At 43.2% G+C, this 23,497-nt stretch overlaps 2 protein-coding genes across 8 annotated transcripts in view; one reads left to right on the plus strand and one right to left on the minus strand.

The window, feature by feature from the left end:
• The window catches only part of LOC120387326 (transient receptor potential cation channel subfamily V member 2-like), a 29,968-nt gene extending 18,367 nt beyond the window's left edge, over positions 1-11,601 (minus strand). For 2 of the 7 annotated variants that reach the window (XM_039507913.1, XM_039507898.1), the window contains exon 1: positions 11,456-11,595. The gene's annotated coding sequence lies outside the window, so the exon portion shown is untranslated. Of the gene's footprint in view, positions 1-3,031; positions 3,051-4,341; positions 5,110-6,407; positions 6,896-10,546; positions 10,847-11,455 lie in introns of those variants that run through there. The other 5 variants (XM_039507902.1, XM_039507907.1, XM_039507908.1 and 2 more) reach the window with 5 other exon arrangements.
• LOC120387327 (translation initiation factor IF-2-like) lies at positions 5,314-23,497 on the plus strand. Its single transcript, XM_039507914.1, has 12 exons — positions 5,314-5,476; positions 5,996-6,095; positions 6,436-6,507; positions 10,100-10,175; positions 12,911-13,000; positions 13,350-13,440; positions 15,850-15,939; positions 16,926-16,954; positions 18,947-19,038; positions 20,258-20,356; positions 21,710-21,804; positions 23,432-23,497. The coding sequence occupies exons 1-12, from the start codon at positions 5,435-5,437 to the stop codon at positions 23,468-23,470; spliced, it is 915 nt and encodes a 304-aa protein (XP_039363848.1). The 5' UTR covers positions 5,314-5,434; the 3' UTR covers positions 23,471-23,497.

The raw sequence follows: 23,497 nt of genomic DNA on the forward strand, positions 1-23,497 counted from the left end.
ATAGACTTTCTAGTCTGGCTGCAGCACTAGCCACAAGGAAATAGCCTTGGTAAAGTCTGCTGTAGCAACAGGCCCTAGCAACGGTGGGATTCCTCTGCTGAGACAGTCCGAAGCAATGGCAGGTGGCTCAGGAACTCTGACATGGCTACAGAAAGCCCGAAATCACATTGAGAACTCACAGGTATGGTAGAATGAGGCACAGAAAGTCAGGACAGGTCCTGATGGGCCAAGAAGGGGTTTAAAGTTTGGACTTTCTTGATCTTGGGCCAAATGCTGGAATTCCCATTTCCTGAGTCCACGGGCCTGGGAGGAGGGATTGTCTTGCAGTTAATATCAAGGGGTTTGGGGGATGTGGGGCTGAGCTTCCTGCCCCTGGGGCTAAAATAACGGACTGTATACATGAGTCTTGCGCCACTGAGTCTGAATTGCAAGTCGGTTATAGGTTTCTGCTAAAGCCAGAGGCAATCTGATGTGAGTAAGCTTCAGAAACATAGAGCAACCAGCACAAAAGCCAGAAAGCCCCTCTGCTAGAGAAACAAGCAAGACAATTGCCTGTAAAAATACCCAGTGATGTGATTACTGCAGAGGTTGGAGTCACAGAGGGACATTTTGGCGCTGTACTTACTAAGAAGGCAGCAGCTGTCCTGATGGAGGGTCTCTCTAACCTGCGTGACCTCTGTGACCTCATGTGCTGTGCCTATAGCATCTGCGCTATCTGTAACTCTGCTGTGCCTGTCTGTAATTAAATCATCTACAACACTTGAGTCCCCTAGAGGCCCAAGGAGAAAGCCTCTGCACTGCCACTTTCTAGGTCTTGTACACACTGTTGCAGTGTCAACACCCTGCCAGAGATGGCGGTTGACAGGAATACTGTAAATCTCAGGGGGATTATTGTTAGGCTTGAAGGAATGCCTGCCAGAAGGGAGTTTGTGGAGCACTTCCCCCATGCACATGTCCACCTCTGTATCCCTCTTCCTGACCCATGGAGAGCGTGGCTGTCTTCACACATTTGGGATGAACATCTAGGCCCAAGGGAGGCTGGCCTAACAGAATCCCGTCTATGTCGGGCAGGAATGGCGAGACTTCACGGTGCAGTTATGTGATGCTGCCCAGCAGCAGATGACGGAGAGCCATGTCCATTTCTTCACTGACCTCTCTGCGGCAGAGAAGGCTTTCGTCCTTCAGCGAGCTGCCAAGGCCATCCAAAGAGGTAACCGCTTGGGAAGGGAAGAATATCCAGCCTCCCTCTTCCTTCAACTTCTAGGTTACCACCCGGTTGTTTCATTTTTTTCCTTTCATCCTTTCGTTGTGCAGATCAATAAGGTGCTCATTAGCCTTTGGCTTCTCTCCTAGTACCTGTATGGGCATTTATACTGTGCCTATCACTGTTGTATCTGAGTACATTGAGTTTAGCTGGGTAGTAATCAGGGCAAGATGCACACTTCTATTGCATTGGCCTGACGGCTTCTGCTAGTACTTTACTTCCTGTGTAACTCAAATGCTGCACTGCAAGAGAAAATGCCAAAAGGCTTGAGCCCTGCTACAATAATATCTGGTGACTGTAGTTTTGTTACAATAGTTAAATGTTAGTGATACACTCATGGCTAAATCACTGAGTTACACCGCCCTATTTATTTTCCGGTTGTCTTACCATTATCCTGATAAACACTGAAGAAACCTTTTGACTGTTTCAGGAGACCCGTATAATGCCCTGATGTCTCATGTTAGCACTTGCCTAGAGGAGCAGCTGTACATTCAAGTTGCTCATGAACTGCAAGATGGTGATCGTCTGAAAAACAAGTCAGCTCTGGTTCTGGGTCACATCAAGAATGGAGTGGTACATTTACTTATCTTTTTCTAAGAGAGTTATTTTATTTGCATGAAAATTCAAAATAAAGGACTAATGTGACCTGCAACTGTTCCAACCTGATGCAATTGTTGCACAGTCTAAAGACAAACCAGTTTCCTTTGTAGTCCATCTATATTGCTCCAATGGCATGAAATTTGCCAAGAATCCACCTTATGATTTTGTCCTCAAGGTTGTAGACCAAAACTGCCGCTTTGGGACCCAAGTGGCTCAGGGCTCTCTATTTCTATGTGCAATCTAAGATGTGTTCAACATCATCAATGCAGAGGTCCCAGTTCAGTCCCTCCTGATTTACACTTTAGAACCTCCATCATTCTGCTCAGGAAAGACCAATACCTCCTCTCTCAACTCCAAACGCTGGTATGTGCCACCCTGTCCTTTCCTTAGCCCTTGGCAAAGTTCCATTCTGATCTTGGACCTTCTCTCCATCCTCGCTCACCTAGGTGCACAGGTCACCTGCCAAACAAGTCCATCTGAAGGGACTATGAGGTAAATCAGTGCTTCCTGTCCCTTGAAACTCTGATTATCTCTTATCTATCCACAGCAGAGGTGCTGCCAGCAACCTGACCAGTTCTAAACTATCAATGCCCCATGAACCCACTCCCCAGCACAAAATGAACCAGAATAAATCCACTCATCCTTTCCCTGCCAAATCTTAAGCAGATGGAGCAATGCACAGACCTGTAAACCAACAGTCCTGCCTAGTGCCTGCATGTAATTCATCAAATTGCACACCAGTCTGACAGCTGCTGTATACAACTAACTTAGGCAGGAATGGGCAAACCAGACAGACAGCAGGCAGGATGGAAAAATCTGAACCAGGCTGATTTCCTATTGGCAGTCCTTATTCTTATGCTTGAAATGACTTCACTTTCCTCCTGCTGTAACACTCTTGATTTTGAAAATTGTAAATAGTTCAGTGGTTATAAATGGCTAAGTGTCTTGCCCGAGGCAGTACAGCAAATCTGTAGCAGAGTTGGGAATAAAACACAGACGTCTGACTCCCTGTCCTTTGCTTTATCTATAAAATATAGCTGACACCAGGCAGATCTGAAAACCTAGATTTAATTATCCTCCTTATTCTAACTGATTTTACAGATAAGGAAACTCATTTTCCCACTAGGCCTTCCACCTGAAGCAGATACTAGGCCTGCTTCTATATACCTCATGTCTGAAAACTCCCACTGAGTGGTTTCACTGGATTCCATGACTACAGCAGGGGTCCATATCATATAGAGGGGACACTTTGTACTTATACTGAAAGGCTTTAATTTAGAATTTAGCTGCTATCAGTTGTGCATTATTTTTCAGATGAATTTGCTGGAGGAAAGGCCAGCTATGAAGGGGAAATTACAAGCCTTTTTCAATCAGCCCCTCCCTGCAGACTTGAGAAGGCTCACCTGGAGGCTCTACCTGTCTAATACCAAAGGTATTTATTTATTTCAATGGTTCCTTCTTTTGTAATAAAATATGTGACCATCCCAACTTCTGGGCACGTTCAGAAATCAGGCTATCCTATCTACGCCATTCATGTGTGGTATGACATATAGGGATTAATATCTATCCACAACACAAAAGACAGGGTACCTGGAGACTGCTGTTCACAGTCTGAACAAATAAATAAATGAATGGCGATATACCTATCTCATAGAACTGGAAGGGACCCTGAAAGGTCATCGAGTCCAGCCCCCTACCTTCACTAGCAGGACCAAGTACTGATTTTGCCCCAGATCCCTAAGTGGCCCCCTCAAGGATTGAGCTCACAACACTGGGTTTAGCAGGCCAATGCTCAAACCATTGAGCTATCCCTCCCCGTTTACACTTTACAACGACAAGTGTAAACAGCTCTGTAGTAAGATGAGGCCCTGAAACATAAACCCTTATCAGAGGCCCAGTGTGAGGCCTGAGGCCTGAACTAAAGTAATGGTCAAGACTTTGCTAACATAAAGCAAAGTGAAGCTGTGAGCCAGAGGCAGGCCCTGCTCACAGAAGCTGGCAAGGAAAGGGCTGATGCTGCGAAAAGAGACGTACCTAAAAGGAACTGGACACCAGATATCAGAACATTCACATACTTGTACACTCCACACAGATAACAAGGAACAAGCTGACCCATCCCAATGACAGGGCCAAAAGGGGAATATGATGGATAGAGTTGTTTTGTTCGAACCAACATGTACAAGGTGAGAGGCGGCACCTTACTATGTAGAGGGGTCGTACCTTGCTACGTAGAGGGGTTTCACCTCAATACGTCAGGAGTGATGTGTAACTTGTTTGTACCTGTGTATAAGATGCATCCCTGGGGCGGTGTCTTTGTCCAGTCTAGGGAGCAGTGGAAAGTCCCAGCACTGACTGAGCTGAGTCCATTGTCAGGGAGCACATATGTACCAGCTAGCAGCACCTTGGACTTCTATGCCAGGGAAAGCTGGAGACTATGTTTCTCTTCGACAATAAACCTGGCTGACGTGCCTTCGTACCTTACTAGAATCTGTGGTCATTGGGGGTTCTCTCAGCATGTGCTGTGTCAGCGATCTGCGCAGAGCTGGGACAGCACACAGAGGGAACACGCACGCAGCCGAGTGAGATCAACATTGAACAGAGCAGAGCACCACACCGGTCTGATGACAAGCTCCACATGGCTAGTGATGAAAATCCAGTGGTTTTTATTGGTCTGCAGAGATGTTGTTTCTTTAAATGACACACTGGAAGGGGCTCCTGGGAGGCCCTTGTTAAAATTCTGCCACCAAATTGAAGAGAGGTTTAGGGCGATCTCCCTCCATTATTTGTTCCTGGGGTTCATAAAATAGTTCTGAAGAGCACCTTTCTTGCCTTTGGAATGGATCAGTTTGCGCCAATTATTTTCAGAAGTGATCTTGCAGGGTAGCTCAGTCATTACACACATGGAGTCAAATTCTATGATAATTTGCATCCTGTGCAGCTCCACTCATATCAATGGCCCAGGATATAGATCAGTACAAAGTTTAGACAAAGATTATCATGAATGTAAGTGGGTTCAATTGCACAGAGAGATCTAGTAGTGTGTTAATAAGAAATCTGGTGAAGAATTAAAGATCAAGCAAAAATTGAATCCTGTGGCTCCTTCATGGCCTCCCTTGTTCTTCTTCTTTCCAGCACGTATGGAATATCTGTCCCAAGTAGCAGTGAATAAAGCTAAATCCCCAAAGGACCGGGAGATTTTCCTGAGGTCTCAGGCTCTGCTGTCCACCGAACCCACTTTCCAGCACCTGAAAAATAACAAAGGTGAAGTCATTTGTGGTCATCTTGTGATTGTGAAGCCATGACCTTTACTTTTTGCAACTAATAAAAGATTGTTTACAACACCAGGGAAAAAAGGACTTCGAAAAAGTTTGGGTTTTTATTTCAGTTGCAGCACGAGCCCTGAGGAATATCCTCTCCTATTACCATAAACTTCAAGGCACAGCCACGAATCTGCCTGACACAAACTATTTTTTACTGGTGCCTCTGCTGCAAGTTGTCCTAGACGCTGCTGTCCCCAGCCTATCTTTGGACTCCATTTCTGCTGTTCTGGCTGAAGAGTTTATCACATTCATGAACCTTCGACCTCAGTTAATGAGACTCTCCTCCACCAAGGTAGAGTCAAATGCCTCTCCCCTTTCCAGGGCTATCCACCCTCTGGAGAAAGAGAATGCAGCTGTCTACAGAGGCTTCACTGAGTCCACGTGACTGGGATCAGAGCCACATCATTCCTCTCCATCCTCCTCCATGGATCTCCTACCCTTGGCTGCCCCTCACAGCACAGGCTCCTATGCCACATGCATAGTCCCCTACAAACATATGATGAAATCTGCACTGGTCGTGCCCCACGTAGAATCAGGGGAAAGCTATGCACCCACCCGCTTCAGTTTCTCTCAATGACCTTTATAGATGAGGAGTTGCCACACACTGTGCCATTAGTTTGCCTTAGAAATTGTTTCCCTAGAATAAAACCACTTGGGTTAGAGAGGCTAATGGAGCATCAGACATTTTCCTTAGTTCTATACAGAACCTTTTCTGAGAGCTGTATAAAGGAAAGATGTCAATAGGACATAGTGTCCCTTCCCCTCGATGCATTTTAATTTCTCACACAGATGCTGTTATTTCTTGTTCTAGGATTCCGCCAGTGCCAATATATTGGAGGAAGCAACCTCAATGTTAGAGCAAAAGGACAGGGACCTGGCCAACATCATTCGAGGCATTTACAGTCAGACAGGTAATTTTGCGTGTGGTGAATAAAATAACGGAAGTATTATATGGTAATAATTGCCCACTCTCTAGGAGGTGAAACAAAAAGCCTTATCTTCCTTCACTTTGGGATTAAGGCTCTGTTCATCATCTCAGCGGAAAGCTGTTCTATTAATCAGATACTCAGCTGGTATAAATCAGTAGAGCTCCATTGGATCTGGCCCTATATAAGTTGTAGAATGTAAATACAGTCACCAGCTCATGAGACAACCAGCACATTAGTCTCTGAGCTTGACTGAAACTTCATATAAATTCCAACCGTTATGCAGAATCTACTTACCCTGAACTCTTTCATTGTGTCCTAGCAGAGGAGCCTCAGGAACGTTTGCAGAGGGCATTGCAGCACATGCTTCAACCAGCCATCAGTACCATCTTTGTGGGTAAGGCCCTTTCTGAGGTTTTCAAATGAGTCACAAGCCAACTTCTTCCAATCCTAAAATGAATCAGGCTTTGCCACTAGCTTGTAAGAGAACAAAGAATGTTGTATATTAAAAACAGTGGTACGAGATATTCCCTCCAATGGGAGGGAAGACAGAGAGATAGGGCCAAATGTATCACTGATATTAGTAAATGGAAGTCGTTAATTTGGTCCTGCAGTCCAAGGTGTAATTACAGCACAGGTAGACATACTCGGATTGACTTGACCCACACTAGCATGGCTAACAACAGCAGTGTAAACACAGGAGCATGGGCTTCAACTCCGGCTGTATACGCACACGGAGGACTCTAGACACATACTCACAATGCTAGCCCGTGCTGACGTCCATGCCATTGCACCTCCACTGGCTATTTTTAGCCAGCCTTGCATGGATAAATCTAGCAGAGACAATCACACCTCAGATCATCTCTGGAAAGGAAAAAAGAGTCAATTTGCCCACAAATCCACTCAGATGAAGCAATTTAGAAATTAACATTTGCTCAGCTATCACTCTCCCCTTTCCTACTCATTCTGGGGACCAACAAGCAACCAGTAGCAAACAGAGATGTAAAACAGGAGTCTGAGTTACCCATAGTCTCCTGGCAGAGGAGTGATTGTACAGCTCATTCCTGTAATGACCAGCAGACCTTCCAAACTCGGTGCATCTCATGCATACACACATCCCTGCCTGCACCTTTTCACAGGCTACCTGACCATGGATACACTGCTTTATGTCTGGGACCAGGTAATCATTGGACTTGACCAGCCATCGTATAACTGCCTCCCTGCATTCAGCACAGCCTTCATCTTATTGCTTCGGGACTATCTGAAGACATGTCAGTCGGTAAGTGTCACATTTCCTTTCTCACAAAACATGCAGTTTCATTCATAAGATTCAAGTCCATGATAACTTTTATTTTAGAAATCGTAGTTTGGGGTAAATAAAACATGGAGCTAAAGAGCTAAAGTGTGCTTAACACTGAGGTTAGGAGGTGAGTCAGTGACAAAAAGAAAGATTAAAAAAATAATTTCAACAGCATCCTGACACAGAAGAGGGTGCAGAGATATAAAGGAAGGGCAGGGAGGAGATGCCACAAAAGCTCACAGCAACTGCACTCCATTTTACTGGGACATAAATCACTGCCTATGATTTGGTTTAGCCAGGCCAGGTGGAAGCAGCTCTAAGGACTCAAGGGCCAAATTTGTCTGTGCAAGAATTTCAAGACGTGATCAGAAAACACTTCTTCAGAGACCTCTCCAGCCAGCTACACAGAGATGACAGTGACCCCTTCCCAGTCCATGATCCCACACAAGGTGAGATCACATCCTGCACCGGGCACTGCACAAGACTTGCACCTGGAACAGGTGTCACAAGAACAACATACCCAGCTAGATGCAGTATGCCCATAAAGCTGGTGGATATTCCAGTACTTAGATTCACCAAGCCAGTATAAAACAGCTTTGTTATTACCTTACTGGTTACACTCAGAAGTCCAAACCACACAGTTCCCTTAAAGTGATCCAGCCTCAGGCCTCCATCCAGGTACCCACATCAAATATGATGAAAATTTCTGTAAATCTTATTTCATCATATAAAATAAAAGGTTCTACCAATCCCAAACAATTGGACACATCACTCACTCACTCACGCCCATCACCCCAATCGGGGTATGGGCCGCCAACCACAGATCTCCAGAGTCCTCTATCCTGGGCCATTCGCTCTAGCTGGTTCCAGGTATAGCCCATTTTTTTGCTATCAGCCTGAAGGTCGCATCGCCAGGTATTTCTTGGACGGCCTCTTTTCCGCTTTCCTTGGGGGTTCCACCACAGTGCCTGTCTAGTGATGTTAGTTGGCTGCTTGCGTAGTGTATGTCCTATCCAGCCCCACCTTCTCCTTCTGATTTCTTCCTCTGCTGGGAGTTGACGGGTCCTCTCCAAGAGGTGGATGTTACTGATGGTGTTTGGCCAGCGGATCTGGAGAATCCTTACACATCACCTCCCAGGTTAATGAATGTTTCAGATCTTACCCAAATACACGCTACAGCAAATTCTTATTAACTAAACTAAAATTTATTAAAAAACGAAAGATACGAGTTCAATTCACTGAGGTTCAGAGTCATAGCAGAAATGGTGAGCTTTGTACTTGCAAAGAGTTCTTTCAGAAATAGTTCATAATTTATAGTCCAATTCTCATAACCAGGGTGCACCAGCATAACTGGGACCTCAGTCTTGTGACTCAAACTTCCCCTGATGAAGCCTAAGCAGATCTGAGATGACAGAATCAGGACCCAAGGATCTTTTATACAATTTAATGTATTTTGACAAGTTAGAGTTCCTCAGGGAACAAAAGGTCATTAGGATGACTTTGAAGGAGGTCCATCACTGGTACTTAGCTATACGAATTAACATAAGGCCATTTGCTTGTTCCTCCACCATTCACAGTACATTTAAAAAAGAGATGAATATCAAGATATCCTGTATTTACAATTCATTTAAATTATAGGATTTTTTTTGACCTCTGAATTATCAGAATACAGAACAGACAGGGACTGTTGATAACATTGTGGACCCTACTCATACATATGTAAATACACAAAACCACAAACATCTCCCAACTCTTTTGAGGGTTATTTATTTTGCAGGATGTTTAACCCTTTCTAGCCATGCATCACAACTAGCAAAACCACCACAGTTAAGGAGTTGTTATAGCATAGTTTGGTCTCACCTGTGCAGATGGACCTAAATTATATTTTAACCTTGTTAATGGATTGTGCTACTGCTCCTATCAGATCCGTAAGACAATTCAGTAACAGGCTCAGACCAGGCAAATGCAGACCTAGTTATAAGACAGAACACTACTATGATGTAACAAGACATGATAGATCTTGGTTTACAGACAAGTACTATGTTTCTCTTATAGCCAAAAAAGGAACCATATGCTCTCAGTCTTATTCCAGATTACAGGAAAAACAGCAAGAAAGAAAAAGTAAAGTCTCTGTGAGGGAAAGCACAATGCATGCATCTCCTCTGTACAGGCTGCAGCAACTCTGAGAAGAAAATGGCCACTGCCTCTGCACTTAGGAACAGTTCTTACAAATGTAAAAGTGCAAAACACAGAAAATATAATCAGCACTACTGTCCCTTAAAAAACCCTGACTTTCTGTTCCATGGGAATGCTATCATGCCAGTAGAGAAGGAAGTTGGTGAATAAATGCTCTTAAAACAACCTGAGCAGGAAGCCCCAATAACTGATGTTTGATAGATGAGCACTTACATTACAGTGATTTGTTAGCAGATTTCACACTATTTTCTAAAAGTATCTTTCAGCCACAAGTATTTGGAATTTTTCCTGGAGAATTCTATAATCAGGCTATTGAATATATACACGTGCAGATGAAGCAGTATGTACTCTGCATGGAACTTCTATCAACTCAGATCTGGATTCATGTCTAATATGTCTGTGGGAAGTGATGCTGTCATCTGGCTCTCTATGTGTGCTCCTCAGAAAGCTGACAATTGCCATGTTCTCACTGGTTTTATTTTCCTTTCCACAGCTTTGCCTCCCTGGAGCTACTTGCACAGAGTACCAGTACCTCCAAGAACCAGCCCTCAGGACAGAAGACAGGCAAGGTAGCTCTACTGGGCATTACTGTCACCTGCATATCACAGGGCAAGAGCTTTCTTACCAGGACTTTGAGTCATATTTAGAGATGACAGTAGATGTAACTATACAGTACTCATCTATTTCTCTACATTACTGCCAGGGCTGGGACTATTAAAATGGATAGCTCACTCCAAGACTGCTGCCTTTAACATCTCAAAGGCCCTGAATGTACCATACATACCCGGTGCAGCAGTACAGACCTGGGGGTGCTATCAGTGACACAGCCCAGCAAGGGCACGGAGGGGAAGGCACCAAGAGCAGTTTTCAAAGGGGAACAAATATGCACTTCTACATTACAGAAGAAACCATGTTTGCATTTTTGCAAGGGGCACTATACCATCCATGAGAGTGGGTGCAGAGCAGCTCCATCCTTGCCTTGCTCTGCCTTCAGGGCTGGGATAGAGGAGATGCAGGGTGCCTATTAAAAAGGGTTAGAGAGCTGTAAACCAGCAGAGCCTGTCAGTGTGCTCCAAGATGTGGGGTTTTCCTCCCAAGTGTCTATTGGCAGGAGTTGGAGGTAAACAGGTTTTAATCAAATGATTTTAAGCCAACAGCTATCAAAAGTCCTTGATGTGCTACCACCAAAAAAATATCCTCTGAAGCTTATTGCCCAGATCCACCTCCTTGGAGAGGCCTGATTTAGTCTGTTTGCTGCTAACCATAGGTCTCCTACTTCTGCCTGTGAGGCAAATTTATGGCATTGTGCTGCACTTGGCTCCTGATTGCTCCCCTCAGGAGCCCCACCTTATTATACCAACAGCTTTCACCTCTGCAGCTATGAGCTGTGAGACTTGAGCAGAGAAATTAACTCTCCATCTGCTGGATTCAATGTGGGACCTCCCAGCACCCTGAGTATTTTGTGCCAAACTTTAAGGATCAGCTGTAAAATGTAGGGGGGGGGCAGTTTGAGTTAGATTTTGACTCAAATCTTGCAATGAGCTTCATGCAAGCAGAGGCCTACAGAGAGCTCATTGCATAAGCCTGGGAGTAGTTTCAGTTTTTCTTTTGGTAAATTTTAAAGAAGAGAGTTGAAGGGAAAGGGGAATTGAAATCTTTTCCTAAAGTGTTTGGGTCACAAACCCAACAGCACTGAGCTAAGTGTGTGTGAGAGCCAGCGAATGAAATTGATTGTAAACAGTGAAACTGGTCCTTCTAGCTTCATTATTATCCAACCTCCATGAATAGCAAAAAGTATACAAAGATTCCCACTTTATACCTGGAACTGAAACAGATTTACTAGCCTTACCTCTAGGGAGCCTAGGGGATAATGCACATTGGAGACCCTGCAATACCAGCCTGTGATTTCCTACCCACCTTGGGGGTAGATGGAGTTAGAGAGGCTGTCTCAACCACTGACTTCAAAAGTTTCTCTTCCTCTCCCTCTTCCCCCCCCCCTTCTCCTAGAGTGTCCTTCCCTAAATACAATCATTAACAAAAAACATTAGCACCATCCACTGGCAGCCTCCCATACTCCACTTTATTATCAGTGCTATAAGTATGCTACTAAGCAAATCATTACCCCCCAAGTGGTTTTGTCAGGTTAATGCTCTCTGCTGAGCAGATGACTGAGCTGCAGTCCTGATATTTACACACTACTATATTTAAACCTAACACTAGCAGAACAATCAGAATTAAAGTGTTGTAGCTGTGTTGGTCCTGTATATTACAGAGACAAGTTGGGTAATATCTTTTATTGGACCAACTTCTGTTGGAGAGAGACAAGCTTTCGAGTATACACAGAACTCAAAGAAGACCTGAAGAAGTTAGTCCAATAAAATATATTACCTCTCCCACCTTGTCTCTTTAATCAGAATTAAATGCAGTTTTACTTAACCTTCTGCATTTATGGGAACTCCCTGCAAGCCTGGGGCATCTTAAATGTTCCAGGAACCAAAACAATGTAGAATTCTGGAGACCCGTCCCAGGCACATTTTGGGAGAGGAAATTCACTCTCAACTAGAAAAGGGAGAAATTGAGAGTTTAAATAAAATTCCTTTTGTGCTTTTAAACTAGAGTCCACGCTTGCTCTGCGGATCAGTAGCTTCTTTTAAGTAGCGCTATGCACCGTAGTGTCCTAAAGGGACATGGGAAAGCAAAGCAGCAGTAGCACTGGGTGTATGTGGTCAATTCAAAAGATTCATCTCCTTGCTCTTAGAAGTGCTGATCGGTGGAACCCATTTACATACACAACTCCCTCACATGCACACACACATATCAGGATCTAAGCTTGAGGGATCTGACTCATAGTGGGCGGTTGCACTGTTAACTCCTAAACATTTTGCAGTTAGTGGTGTATATCCCTACTGTGCTAGGATATGAGGTGATAACTTCTTTCCTTGCAGGAGAAAAGGTTCTAAGGAAGACTAATGCATTCACTGGCACTAGCTCAGTGGTGTGCAGTTACTTAATGCAAGTGCCAATAAGGAGATCAAGCCCAAGAGCATACTCCTGGCTCCCCAGGCCTCTAGCCAGCAGTGCTTGCCTTCTTCAGGAGCAGACCAGACAATCTAAACAAGAACACCAGCTTCAAAGCCATGTGCATGGTTACCCTTGAAGCCAGATATGACTCAGAGGCACTGAAAGGAATAAAACTGTAGGGGGAAGGAAAAGGTATACTTGGGGCTGTGTCTCGGATGTAGGAGTAGAGGTGGAAATCCACACATACTTATTTAAAAAAAAATCAGTATGTTCTGGTTTGCAGAGCGGAGCGTGAGATGCTCCAAAGGCAGCACATGGAGAGACTGAAACAGGAAGAAAGGTTGCAAAGGTTTAGAGAAGAGGAACAAAAGAGGTAAAAAGACAAAAAAAACTCCAAAACAATCCCAGTCTTCCCAGATATAGGACTACAATTATACTTTCCCATCACGCTGCTCCCCTTTATGACTCTCTCCTCTTAGCCCCTTGGCTCCCCATCACATGCCACCTCATCTGATTCCCACCAAAGAATCTATTTTATTGCTAACTAGCAGCACGGAGGTGGCTGTACCCCTTCTCCAAGCACTCATTTTTCATGTAATATACAGTGGCATGCAGGGGAGGCATCTTAAATACTGTCTGAAACTCCTCCCCTGTGTATGTTAAGTGATCTACACTTTCTACAAAACAGTCTCACCATCTGAAATTAACTAATGAAATTACAGGCAACAAGAGGGCAAACTACTACTGCTTCTGGAAGAGACTAAAGGAACCTTTGAAGCACAAAGGGTCTATCTGGAAGAACAACTATCACAGGTGAAATTTGGAGAAATGGAGAGGAAGAGGAACTGCATGGCTGATACAGGATCTGAGCCAAACTGGAGTTGTAATTACCTCCTCACACCCCCGATAGCAGCAGCTGTATGGAAATAACATGCTTTCAGCCATAATCCCTTACATTTCTACAGAGCTTTATTCTGAAGGATCCTAAAAGGCTTTAGTCTGCAATATATCAGGGCCACTTTCCTCTTCACGGGAATAGTCTCTCTGTGGTGGGATACAGCAGTCTATCTCTAGCGGTAGCACCACACAACAAGGTCCTTAGGAAGAGAGGAAAAGCTTCTCCAACTGAAGCTGCAGAAGGAACTTAATTACTGTAGGCAACATGCAATTATTTGAGTTGAAACGTGGCCTGGATATCCTGCAAAAGATGCTATCAGACATTTAATGACAAGTTGCTGAGGCCTAATTTTTATGTATTGTCTAAGGAGGGCACCTCCAATAGCACATCAGCTCCCCTGTCCCCCACTGTCCTAATATGGAACTCTTAGCAAGAACCCCAGAAATCTGCCCAACATAATTTTAATTCCGATAGGATACAAACCCGAACATCATTATAGAAATTAGGGCTGACAATTAATCGCAGTTAGCTCACACGATTAACTCAAAAAAATTAATCGCAATTAAAAAAATTGCAGTTTTAATCGTGCTGTTAAACAATAGAATACCAATTGAAATGTATTAAATATGTTGGATGTTTTTCTACATTTTCACATGTATTGTGTTGTGTGTTGTAACTGAAATCAAAGTGTATATTATTTTTTATTAGAAATATTTGCACTGTAAAAATGATTAATGAAAGTAATATTATTTTTCAGTTAACTTCCTACAAGTGCTATAGTACAATCTCTTTGTCATGAAAGGGCAACTTGCAAATTATATATTTTTTTGTTACGTAACTGCACTCAAAAACAAAACAATGTAAAACATCAGAGCCTAAAAGGCCACTCAGTCCTACTTCTTGTTCACCTAATCACTAAAACAAACAAGTTTGTTTACATTTACAGGAAATAATGCTGCCCTCTTCTTATTTACAATGTCACCAGAAAGTGAGAACAGGCATTTGCGTGACACTTTTGTAGCAAGGTATTTACGTGCCAGATATGCTAAATATTTGTATACCTCACCATGCTTCAGCCACCATTCCATAAGACATGCTTCCAGGCTAATGACACTCGTTAAAAAAATGTGTTAATTAAATTTGTGACTGAAGTCCTTGGGGGAGAATTGTATGTCCCCTGCTCTGTTTCCCCCACATTCTGCCATATAATTCATGTTATAGTAGTCCTGGATGATGACCCAGCACATGTTGTTCATTTTAAGAACACTTTCACTGCAGATTTGACAAAATCCAAAGAAGGTACCAATGTGAGATTTCTAAAGACAGCTACAGCACTCAGCCCAAGGTTTAAGAATCTGAAATGCCTTCCAAAATCTGAGAAGGACGAGGTGTGGAGAATGCTTTCAGAAGTATTAAAAGAGCAACACTCTGATGCAGAAACTACAGAACCCAAACCACCAAAAAAGAAAACCAACCCTCTCGTGGTGGCATCGGACTCAATGAAAATGAATGTGTGCCAGTCCGCACTACTTTGGATGGTTATCAAGAAGAACCTGTCATCAGCATGCACGCATGCCCCCTTGAATGGTGGCTGAAGCATGAAGGGACATGAATCTTTAGGGCATCTGGCACGTAAATATCTTGTGACGCCAGCTACAACAGTGCCATGAGAACGCCTGTTCTCACTTTCCTGGAGCCTTTGTAAACAAGAAGCAGGCAGCATTATCTCCTGCAAATGTAAACAAACTTGTTTGTATGAGCAATTGGCTGAACAAGAAGTAGGACTGAGTGGACTTGCAAGCTCTAAAGTTTTACATTGTTTTATTTTTGAATGCAGATTTTTTGTACATAATTCTACATTTGTAAGTTCAACTTTCAGGATAAAGAGATTGCACTACAGTACTTGTATTAGGTAAATTGAAAAATACTATTTCTTTTGTTTTTTTACAGTGAAAATATTTATAATAAAAATATAAAGTGAGCACTGTACACTTTGTATTCTGTGTTGTAACTGAAATCAATAAATTTGAAAATGTAGAAAACATCCAAAAATATTTAAATAAATGGTATTCTATTCTGGTTGAACAGTGCGATTAATTGGGATTAATTTTTTTAATCGTGCAATCGTGATTAATTTTTTTAAATCATTTGACAGCCCTAATAGAAATGTTTTCTGTGCTTGTTCTCTTGTAGTGTGGCAACAGAATTTTCACTGACCTTTGCCTTCCTGATCACTGCTGGTAAACTAGATGCCAAAAGACACAACTGGCTTTTGATGTCTAGACTATTTACTCACTTTTGCCATCTCAAATTACATCTTCCAGGAGAAACAATTGCGCTATGAAATACAGAGGAAGGCAGAGGCACAGATCAGTGGGCTGCAAGCTGAAATCAAACGACTCATGGAGAAGAGGGTAATAAAAGAGCTGAATTTATTAAAATAAGCCCAAATGGACACTGCTAAGTACTACAGGTCATAAAGAGCCCATGAGGGCTATAGCCAACTCTTAAGAACATTCTGTTTAGAAATGTTGATGCTTAAATAATTTATTTTTCTTCCCTCAGTATCATCAGGCACTTATACATGAAAACAAGGTCTTTACTAATTAAGCTTTTGTTATTCTCCATCATATTTTTAATTCCATTTGTGACATCATAATCATTTCCACAGCAACCAGTTTATAATCCTCAGAAACTTGTGGTAAAGTTTGCTAGTTTGGGTTGTTCTGATTAGCATCTTTGTCTTACGTCTTGGTCTTGAGGAATTCCATTCAATGGATAAACTATATTTGAATTAAATGAGCCTTTTATAGTAGCTGGAGCAGAGGGCTGGGGGCTCAATACTCCTGGATTCTAATCCTGTCTCAGTATATGTCTTTTTGCAAGTCACAGATCCCTTCTATGCCTTAGTTTACACATCTCCAAAGTAGGAATAATAACTACTACGGCATATCCTACTGGGATTATGAAGTTTAATATTTATATGTGTTCTAAGATATCTGAATGAAGGGCACTACAGAAGAGCAATTTATTATAAATAACCTAATTTAACTCCTTTTAATCTTCCAGATTTATTAGTTACCCATAGAGAAAACATACTTATCTGGTGCTGCATTGATTCTGCCTTGTACTAACATTGATGCAAATGAATGTTCTGTCAACAATGCTGCCAAACAGCCCAACTTTCCAGAGGTAGCTCAGAGAACCCTTGTTCAATAGACTGGGAGAGGTACCTTTGTGGAAGGAGTGAAACTCTCCCAGGCCCACTCTGTCCTGTCTGATATTCAAAAGCTGGCCTGCCACAGCTCTGACATGGGTCAATAGTGAAAGCAGAGAGCTAATCTCAAAGCTGTTTAAAAAAAATCTTGATTTAGGATGTTGTTTTCTGTTTCTCTTGTAGCTTTCTATTGATGCATACTCAGAGGGAAGGTAAGATACTGTGCGATATGCTACCAAAGAGAACACTGGGGGGTGGGGGGTGATCTTAGTCAAGATAACATCCCCAAGACTTTCCACAGTTGTTTTGTAATGCACCAGAGTAATTAATGCCTTACAAAATCCCATATGAAATACAGCAAACTACAATGTAACAAATATTTTAACAGTTCCAGCCAAATATTTCTAAGTCATATGACCAAAAGTGGGAAGAAGATCATTCTCCAGAACCGTGGGACAAAATTTCCATAGAACTGGAGGACTGAATGGCTCAGGGGATTAGTAATGATATATGGCCACTTTCAGTCATTTATTCCACTGAGAGACAGTATGGCCCAGTGGATGGAGAACTAGACTCAGGAGACTTGTGTTCTATTCTTGGCTCTGCCATCAGTCTGCTGGGTGACCTAGGACAAGTCACTTCACCTCGCTGGGCCTCAGTTTCTCCATCTGTAAAATAAGGACAATGACACAAACCACTGGCTGGAAGTTGATGATAGCCAAGTTAAGACTGGAAATAAGGCATACATTTTTAACAGTGAGGGTAATCATCTATTGGAACAATTTACCAGGGGCTATGGTAGATTCTCCATCATTGCTTTTTAAATCTAGATTGGATGTTTTTCTAGAAGATATGCCCTAGGAATGATTTTGGAGCAGTTCTCTGGCCTTTGTTATACAGGAGGCCAGATTAGATAATCACAGAGCTCCCTTCTGGATTTGGAATCTATGAATACAGACCAAGATGAAAGCAGCTCAAAATCATTATTATCTAAGTACTTATTGTACCTGATACATGTTTTGTAGCCCCTGTTAAATGAGCTGGTGGAATGAAGTCCTCCTCATAAACTCCAACAACATAAGTAGAGCCCTGCACGGATACAAATTTATATCCATGGATGCAGATATCCACAGATATAAATTGGTATCCGCAGAACCGCAGAGCTCTCCCGGGAACTGCAGCAGTGAAAGGAGCAGAACATGGGGCTGCTGCTCCTAGGAGCCAGCACCCCGTGCCGGGAGCTCCCGCAGTGCAGCTGTACCTCCCCCAGCCCTGCCCCTGTCCCTTCCACGCAGCTGTCTGAGTCTCCCGTCTGGGGGCGTGTGTGCCATTTGAACACAAGAGCACAACCAGGGACAGCTGCCAGTGAGCCTGGTGCCCACCCCAGTGGGCAGGGCTGGGGGCAATACAGCTGCGCCAGAAGAGCTTCCGGGACAGGGCACTAGCTTCTGGGAGCAGTGGCCCCACATTATGCTCATTTTGCTGCTGCGGTTCCTGGGAGAGCCCTGAGGTTCCACGGATACCAATTTATAGCTGTGGATTTAAATTTGTATCTGAACAGGGCTCTAAACATAAGTGGCACTAACTGGCACCTTTAAACTAAGAGGTTAAGGATTAAGAGTGTGATTCACAAAGGGCATGGAGACTGAGCTATCCACTGCCCCTATATGTTTTCTTCCAGATGAGGGTTATGGTACACTAGTTGGGAGTGCATTGAAAGATTGCACTGCTGCTGCCCATGCTGTACCCATTCTATGGATAAGAGAAGACATCAGTTTTCAGGATTGTCAAGCCAATGTGTTTCACTAGCATCAAATTCACTTAAAAATAAAAACTGAAAATCTGTATTGCTTATATAGGATCATTTTTATGTTATCTGTGATATTATGCCTCAAGCAAAAGGAAGGACTCAGGTATCTTCTCTTTTCTAGCCTGATCTGGAATTCATTCACCTCTGTTATTGTCCCTCTTTATGCACAAGTATGTAGGACAAAGAAAGGACAGGGAGTGAAAAGGAGGGGATGTTTGGACAACGAAAAGCAGGTTGTCACCCACCATTCAGACAGAAAACACATTGCCTCAGTATCAGGAAAAAGGTGTGATAGAAAGCAGCAGCAAAGGGACTTCAGGAAAACAAATACAGCATGTATCTCAGTGGAGTGTGCCTTTGGAAAATATGAGAATGTGTCTCTACTCTCTTATAGCCTCATAGCACCTGCACCTTCGCTGCAGTCCCTGACTCCATCTCAGATGTTGCATCCTCAACCTTCCCCAGTACAACCACCACCTCCTACAGGTTAGTGAAAGTTACATGACTCTTATCACGTACACACCTATATCATAAAGGCTCTGATGGGGACATGGAGAGTACCCTAGGGAAAAATCTGATCAGCTCTTATTTGTACAATCAGTGATGCTCCACATTCCTTCCAGCTTTGAAGGGCTGGGGCTGAGCTTTGAAATCAGCTGAGGACTGGAGCTGCCTTTGAAATCAGTCAAACCTGCTCTTCAGTATCCCAGAGGAGTTAGCTAGGTGTTTCTCTTCCCAGGAAGGGCTAACAATACTGCACAATTAACTTGTGGAACTCATTGCTACAACATATTACTGAAGCCCAGAGCTTATCAGGGTTGGATTTTTTTTTAAAGTATCAGGCATTATATATGAATCATTAGAACATCAACAGCTACCTTGGGCTGGACTTCCCTATTCCTTTTGTGGCACTTTTCCTTGGAGGGAGTTATTTAGTCTAGAGCAGGGGTTCTCAAACTTAATTGCACCGTGACCCCGTTTTGACAACAGAAATTACTTCCCGACCCCAGGAGGGGGGACCGAAGCCTGAGCCCGCCCAAGCCCCACTGCCCCAGGTGGGGGGCCAAAGCCCAAACTCCACTGCTCTGTGCAGGGGGCCAAAGCTGAAGCTTGATGGCTTCAGCCCCAGACAGGGGGCCTGCAACCTGAGCCCTGCTGCCCAGGGCTGAAGCCCTTGGGCTTTGGCTTTGTCCCTGGGCAGAGGGGCTCGGACTTCAGCCCTGGGCCCCAGCAAGTCCAAGCCAGGCCTGCCAACCCCATTCAAAGGGGGTTGCGACCCACTTTGGGGTCCCAATCCACAGTTTGAGAACTGCTGGTCTACAGTTACCAAATATAACCAGAATAGCTCTTTAACTCACTCACCTCCAGTGGCAGCTGCTTTAGCTACAGTATAGTGCACTATTTCACTAGCATGGAAAGATTAAGCTGGAGATATTTTTGAAGCACAAGAGAGAGGGACAAATAAAAATATATACAAGATATAAACTTTCATGTTTTAGAGCATAAGCCAGAAACTAAAAGCCTGGGATTAGGAAAAAACTTTTGTGGAAGATCATTCCATAACTACCTATCAGGGAGTTTCATGGAAACCTTTCCTCATCAGGGTTGAGCCTCATAACCTGTATGTTATTCACCTCTAAAGAGATTAAGAAATTTATTCCTGGACTGAAAGATGGTGAGTCTACATTTGTAGCCTTTGCTTTAGTTACAGATGGCACAAACAGGACCAGGGAAATTCATGGCAAAGCAGCAAAAACCATAACATTGGATCTACTTGAACAGCTAATGCAGGCTGCAAACACAAGTAAGTAATATGGTTTTCTAAAAAGCTACAAATCAAATAAAGTCCCTGAAATATCTGTTGACTGATCATATTTCTCTTTTTACCAATGGTTTCAAATATAGTTTTCTGTTGTGATTACTATATATATCGCATATGTTGTTTGCAGTACAGAAAAGTGACTTACCAATAACTGGAGTTTAGGTATATTGCCTCTATCCATCCATACCATGGATAAGTGGTTCAGAAGCATCTCCAAAACAGTGATTGCTATAGCCTTGCTCCACTTGTGCAACCCAATGGACATGTTAGACAAATAATGCTATACCTGGGGTGTCAGGTACATAATGGCTCTGGTCAAATCCTGTTATAGTCACTGCACTGAAAAAAAAAGATGATTTACATAAATATCAGGATATCCCTTTACTAGTACCAGTGAATGTCATATCTAAAATTCAGATACTACTAAATATATCCTCTGACAGGACTGGATTAATAACCAGGGCTGTAACCTCTCATGGTATTAATTATAAAATTCCATCAATTTTAGCATTACATTGCAATATTTGAAGCTCCCAGGCCCAATCCTCTCCTAATTCGGAATTCTATTACTATGTCTATCTAATCTAGCTACATGCTAACAAGAATTATCAGTTGACTGAAGTATTTTGATAGAAAACTACTTGGCAAATTTGCTCTCTTCTGCATGGCTATCCAAGGAAAGGATTTATAAAGTAGAGCACATTTTCCCAACTGTTTTCAAGATGCTACAAGCTTCTGATGCTGGGCAGTGCATATCTTGATAGACAAAGCCTCAAAGTCTTTCTAGGTCCAAAACAGCACTTCTACTAGTTCTACTTCCTCAGCAATGAGCCTGTTCTGAAGGAACCGCCCATCTGTAAGGTTAAGAGGGTACCTGCATTCATCTTTAGGTGTAAATATCCTTTCGCTTGATGTGTCCTTTCTGGCTCTATATTTGTAGCCTGCTGAACAAAACTTGCAATGATAATCAAATGTCAGTGAAAATGTAAAAATCGAGGTTTGTTTGTTTTTTAAATCAGCACTTCTGTGGAGCAATGACGACATCCTGTGGGTTAAAATGTAATTGCTTCCGCTTAAGAAAATAGGCCCTCAGGGGAGATTCTCCAAGCCAATGTGTCTAGTTAACCCCAAAGAGTTGCAGGCCTGCACTGAGAGAACCGGCTCCAATGATTTACATTAAAGTAGGTATTAACAGGGTATTAACAGCTTGTCTTGTTTAAAACACCACTAGTCCAAATAAGCTTCAAAAATACAATTATATTCCATAAGGAATTAAAATTGTTGTAAATTTACTTTTCTGATGCCCAGTGTCCAAAAGGAATTTGTGTTTTTCAGTTGCTAATGGGAGCAATGCAGCTGAGCAGGATTCTTTGAATGCAGCTACCAAAGAACATCTTCGGAACTACAACCAAGACTGCAAAAATGCAGAGGTATTCCATATGCTTACTCACCCTTAGCCTCTCTCCCCTTAATGATATAACCCTATGGTTATGCAGTGTACATTTGAGAGGGAAAGTACTGCAGCAGTGTAAATGATGCAGCCACTTAATCCTCATATCATGTTGTCAGGCCTGGACTACAAAGTTGCAGCAGTTTATATAAGGGTGTGATTTATTAAAAAACTGATTTAACAGGGCACATATTTGTAGGTGGACTAGAATTAGATTACCTGCTTGTATCTCTCGCTCTCCAGGCTGGAAGCACTACATAGGTCAGTGGTCCCCAACACAGTGCCCAGGGGCACTATGGCGCCCGCCAGGGCATCTATGTGCACCCGCGTACTGGCCAGCAGACAAGCATCCACCGAAATGCCACCAAAAAGCAGCGTCATCAAGAGGCGTCGCCACCAAAATGCCGCTGATTTTCGGCAGCATTTCGGCAGTGACACCTTTTGACATTGCCGCTTCTTGGCGGATGCTTGTCCGCCGGCCACAGTCCTCAGTGGCTTGTTGTCCAGTGCCTGCCACCCGGAAAAGGTTGGGGACCACTGACATAGGCAGTGCATTCAGCTCTTGAAACGGTTAAAGAGTGAATTGTTCTATTGAAAATGGTGGACAATTTAAGAATGGCACTGGAAGGAGACTCACCCAACCATCTTTACTGATGTAAGGTTATGACAACACAGAGCTCTGAAACATCATAAAGGATGGGGAAAGAAACCAAGAAAAAGAACATGTGGCCCAAAAATAAGCCACCAAGGTCAGGAAAAAATAAACCATGTTTCAATACTAATGCCCCTCCGGAAAAGTAACAGTGTAAGGTAATGTTTTTAATTTAAATATATATTTGATATATATGTAAACACGTTTTTGCATTAGGAAACGAACAATTGGCTGGCTGGGAGAGTTGGTAGCTTAAGAGGGACATTAATGCAAGTAGGCCACGCAAATGTAAAATAAAACATTAATAAAAAAATACCCTACTGCCAGGGCTGGCTCCAGACCCCAGCGCACCAAGCACGTGCTTGGGGCAACGTGCCGCGGGAGGGCGGCAGGCAGCTCCGGTGGACCTCCCGCAGGCATGCCTGTGGAGGGTCCGCTGGTCCCGCGGCTTCGGTGGAGCATCCGCAGGCATGCCTGCGGGAGGTCCACCGGAGCCGCGGGACCAGCGGACCCTCCGCAGGCTCGTCTCCGGGAGGTCCACCGGAGCCGCGGGACCGGCGACTGCCAGAGTGCCCCCCGCGGCGTGCTGCCATGCTTGGGGCGGGGTAATTCCTAGAGCCGCCCCTGCCTACTGCTCTCAAAATGTAAACTAAGACTTTGATATTGGTACAGAATAGTAAAACAGTCCTTTTTTAGAGGTTTCCAAACAAATCTTTTTAAAAGTGTTTGACTATTTCTACAACTCAAAGGCTTCATTGAGTGAGGTGTAAACTATTTAATATTGCTACAATATTGTGTCTCCCATTTAAGAGTGCCTTTTTTGCCTTAACAGATTGAAGTATTTGGGCACCAGATAAACACAGAAAACAGATTTTAGAGTAGCAGCCGTGTTAGTCATGCTTAAATAAATTTGTTAGTCTTTAAGGTGCCACAAGTACTCCTGTTTTTTTTACAGAAAACAGAGAAAGCATTCCAGAACCCAAAAGACAACTAAGGGAAAAATTAACTGCAGCTATCAGAA

This window comes from Mauremys reevesii, linkage group 20, assembly GCF_016161935.1.
Source record: "Mauremys reevesii isolate NIE-2019 linkage group 20, ASM1616193v1, whole genome shotgun sequence".
NCBI lineage: Eukaryota > Metazoa > Chordata > Testudines > Geoemydidae > Mauremys > Mauremys reevesii.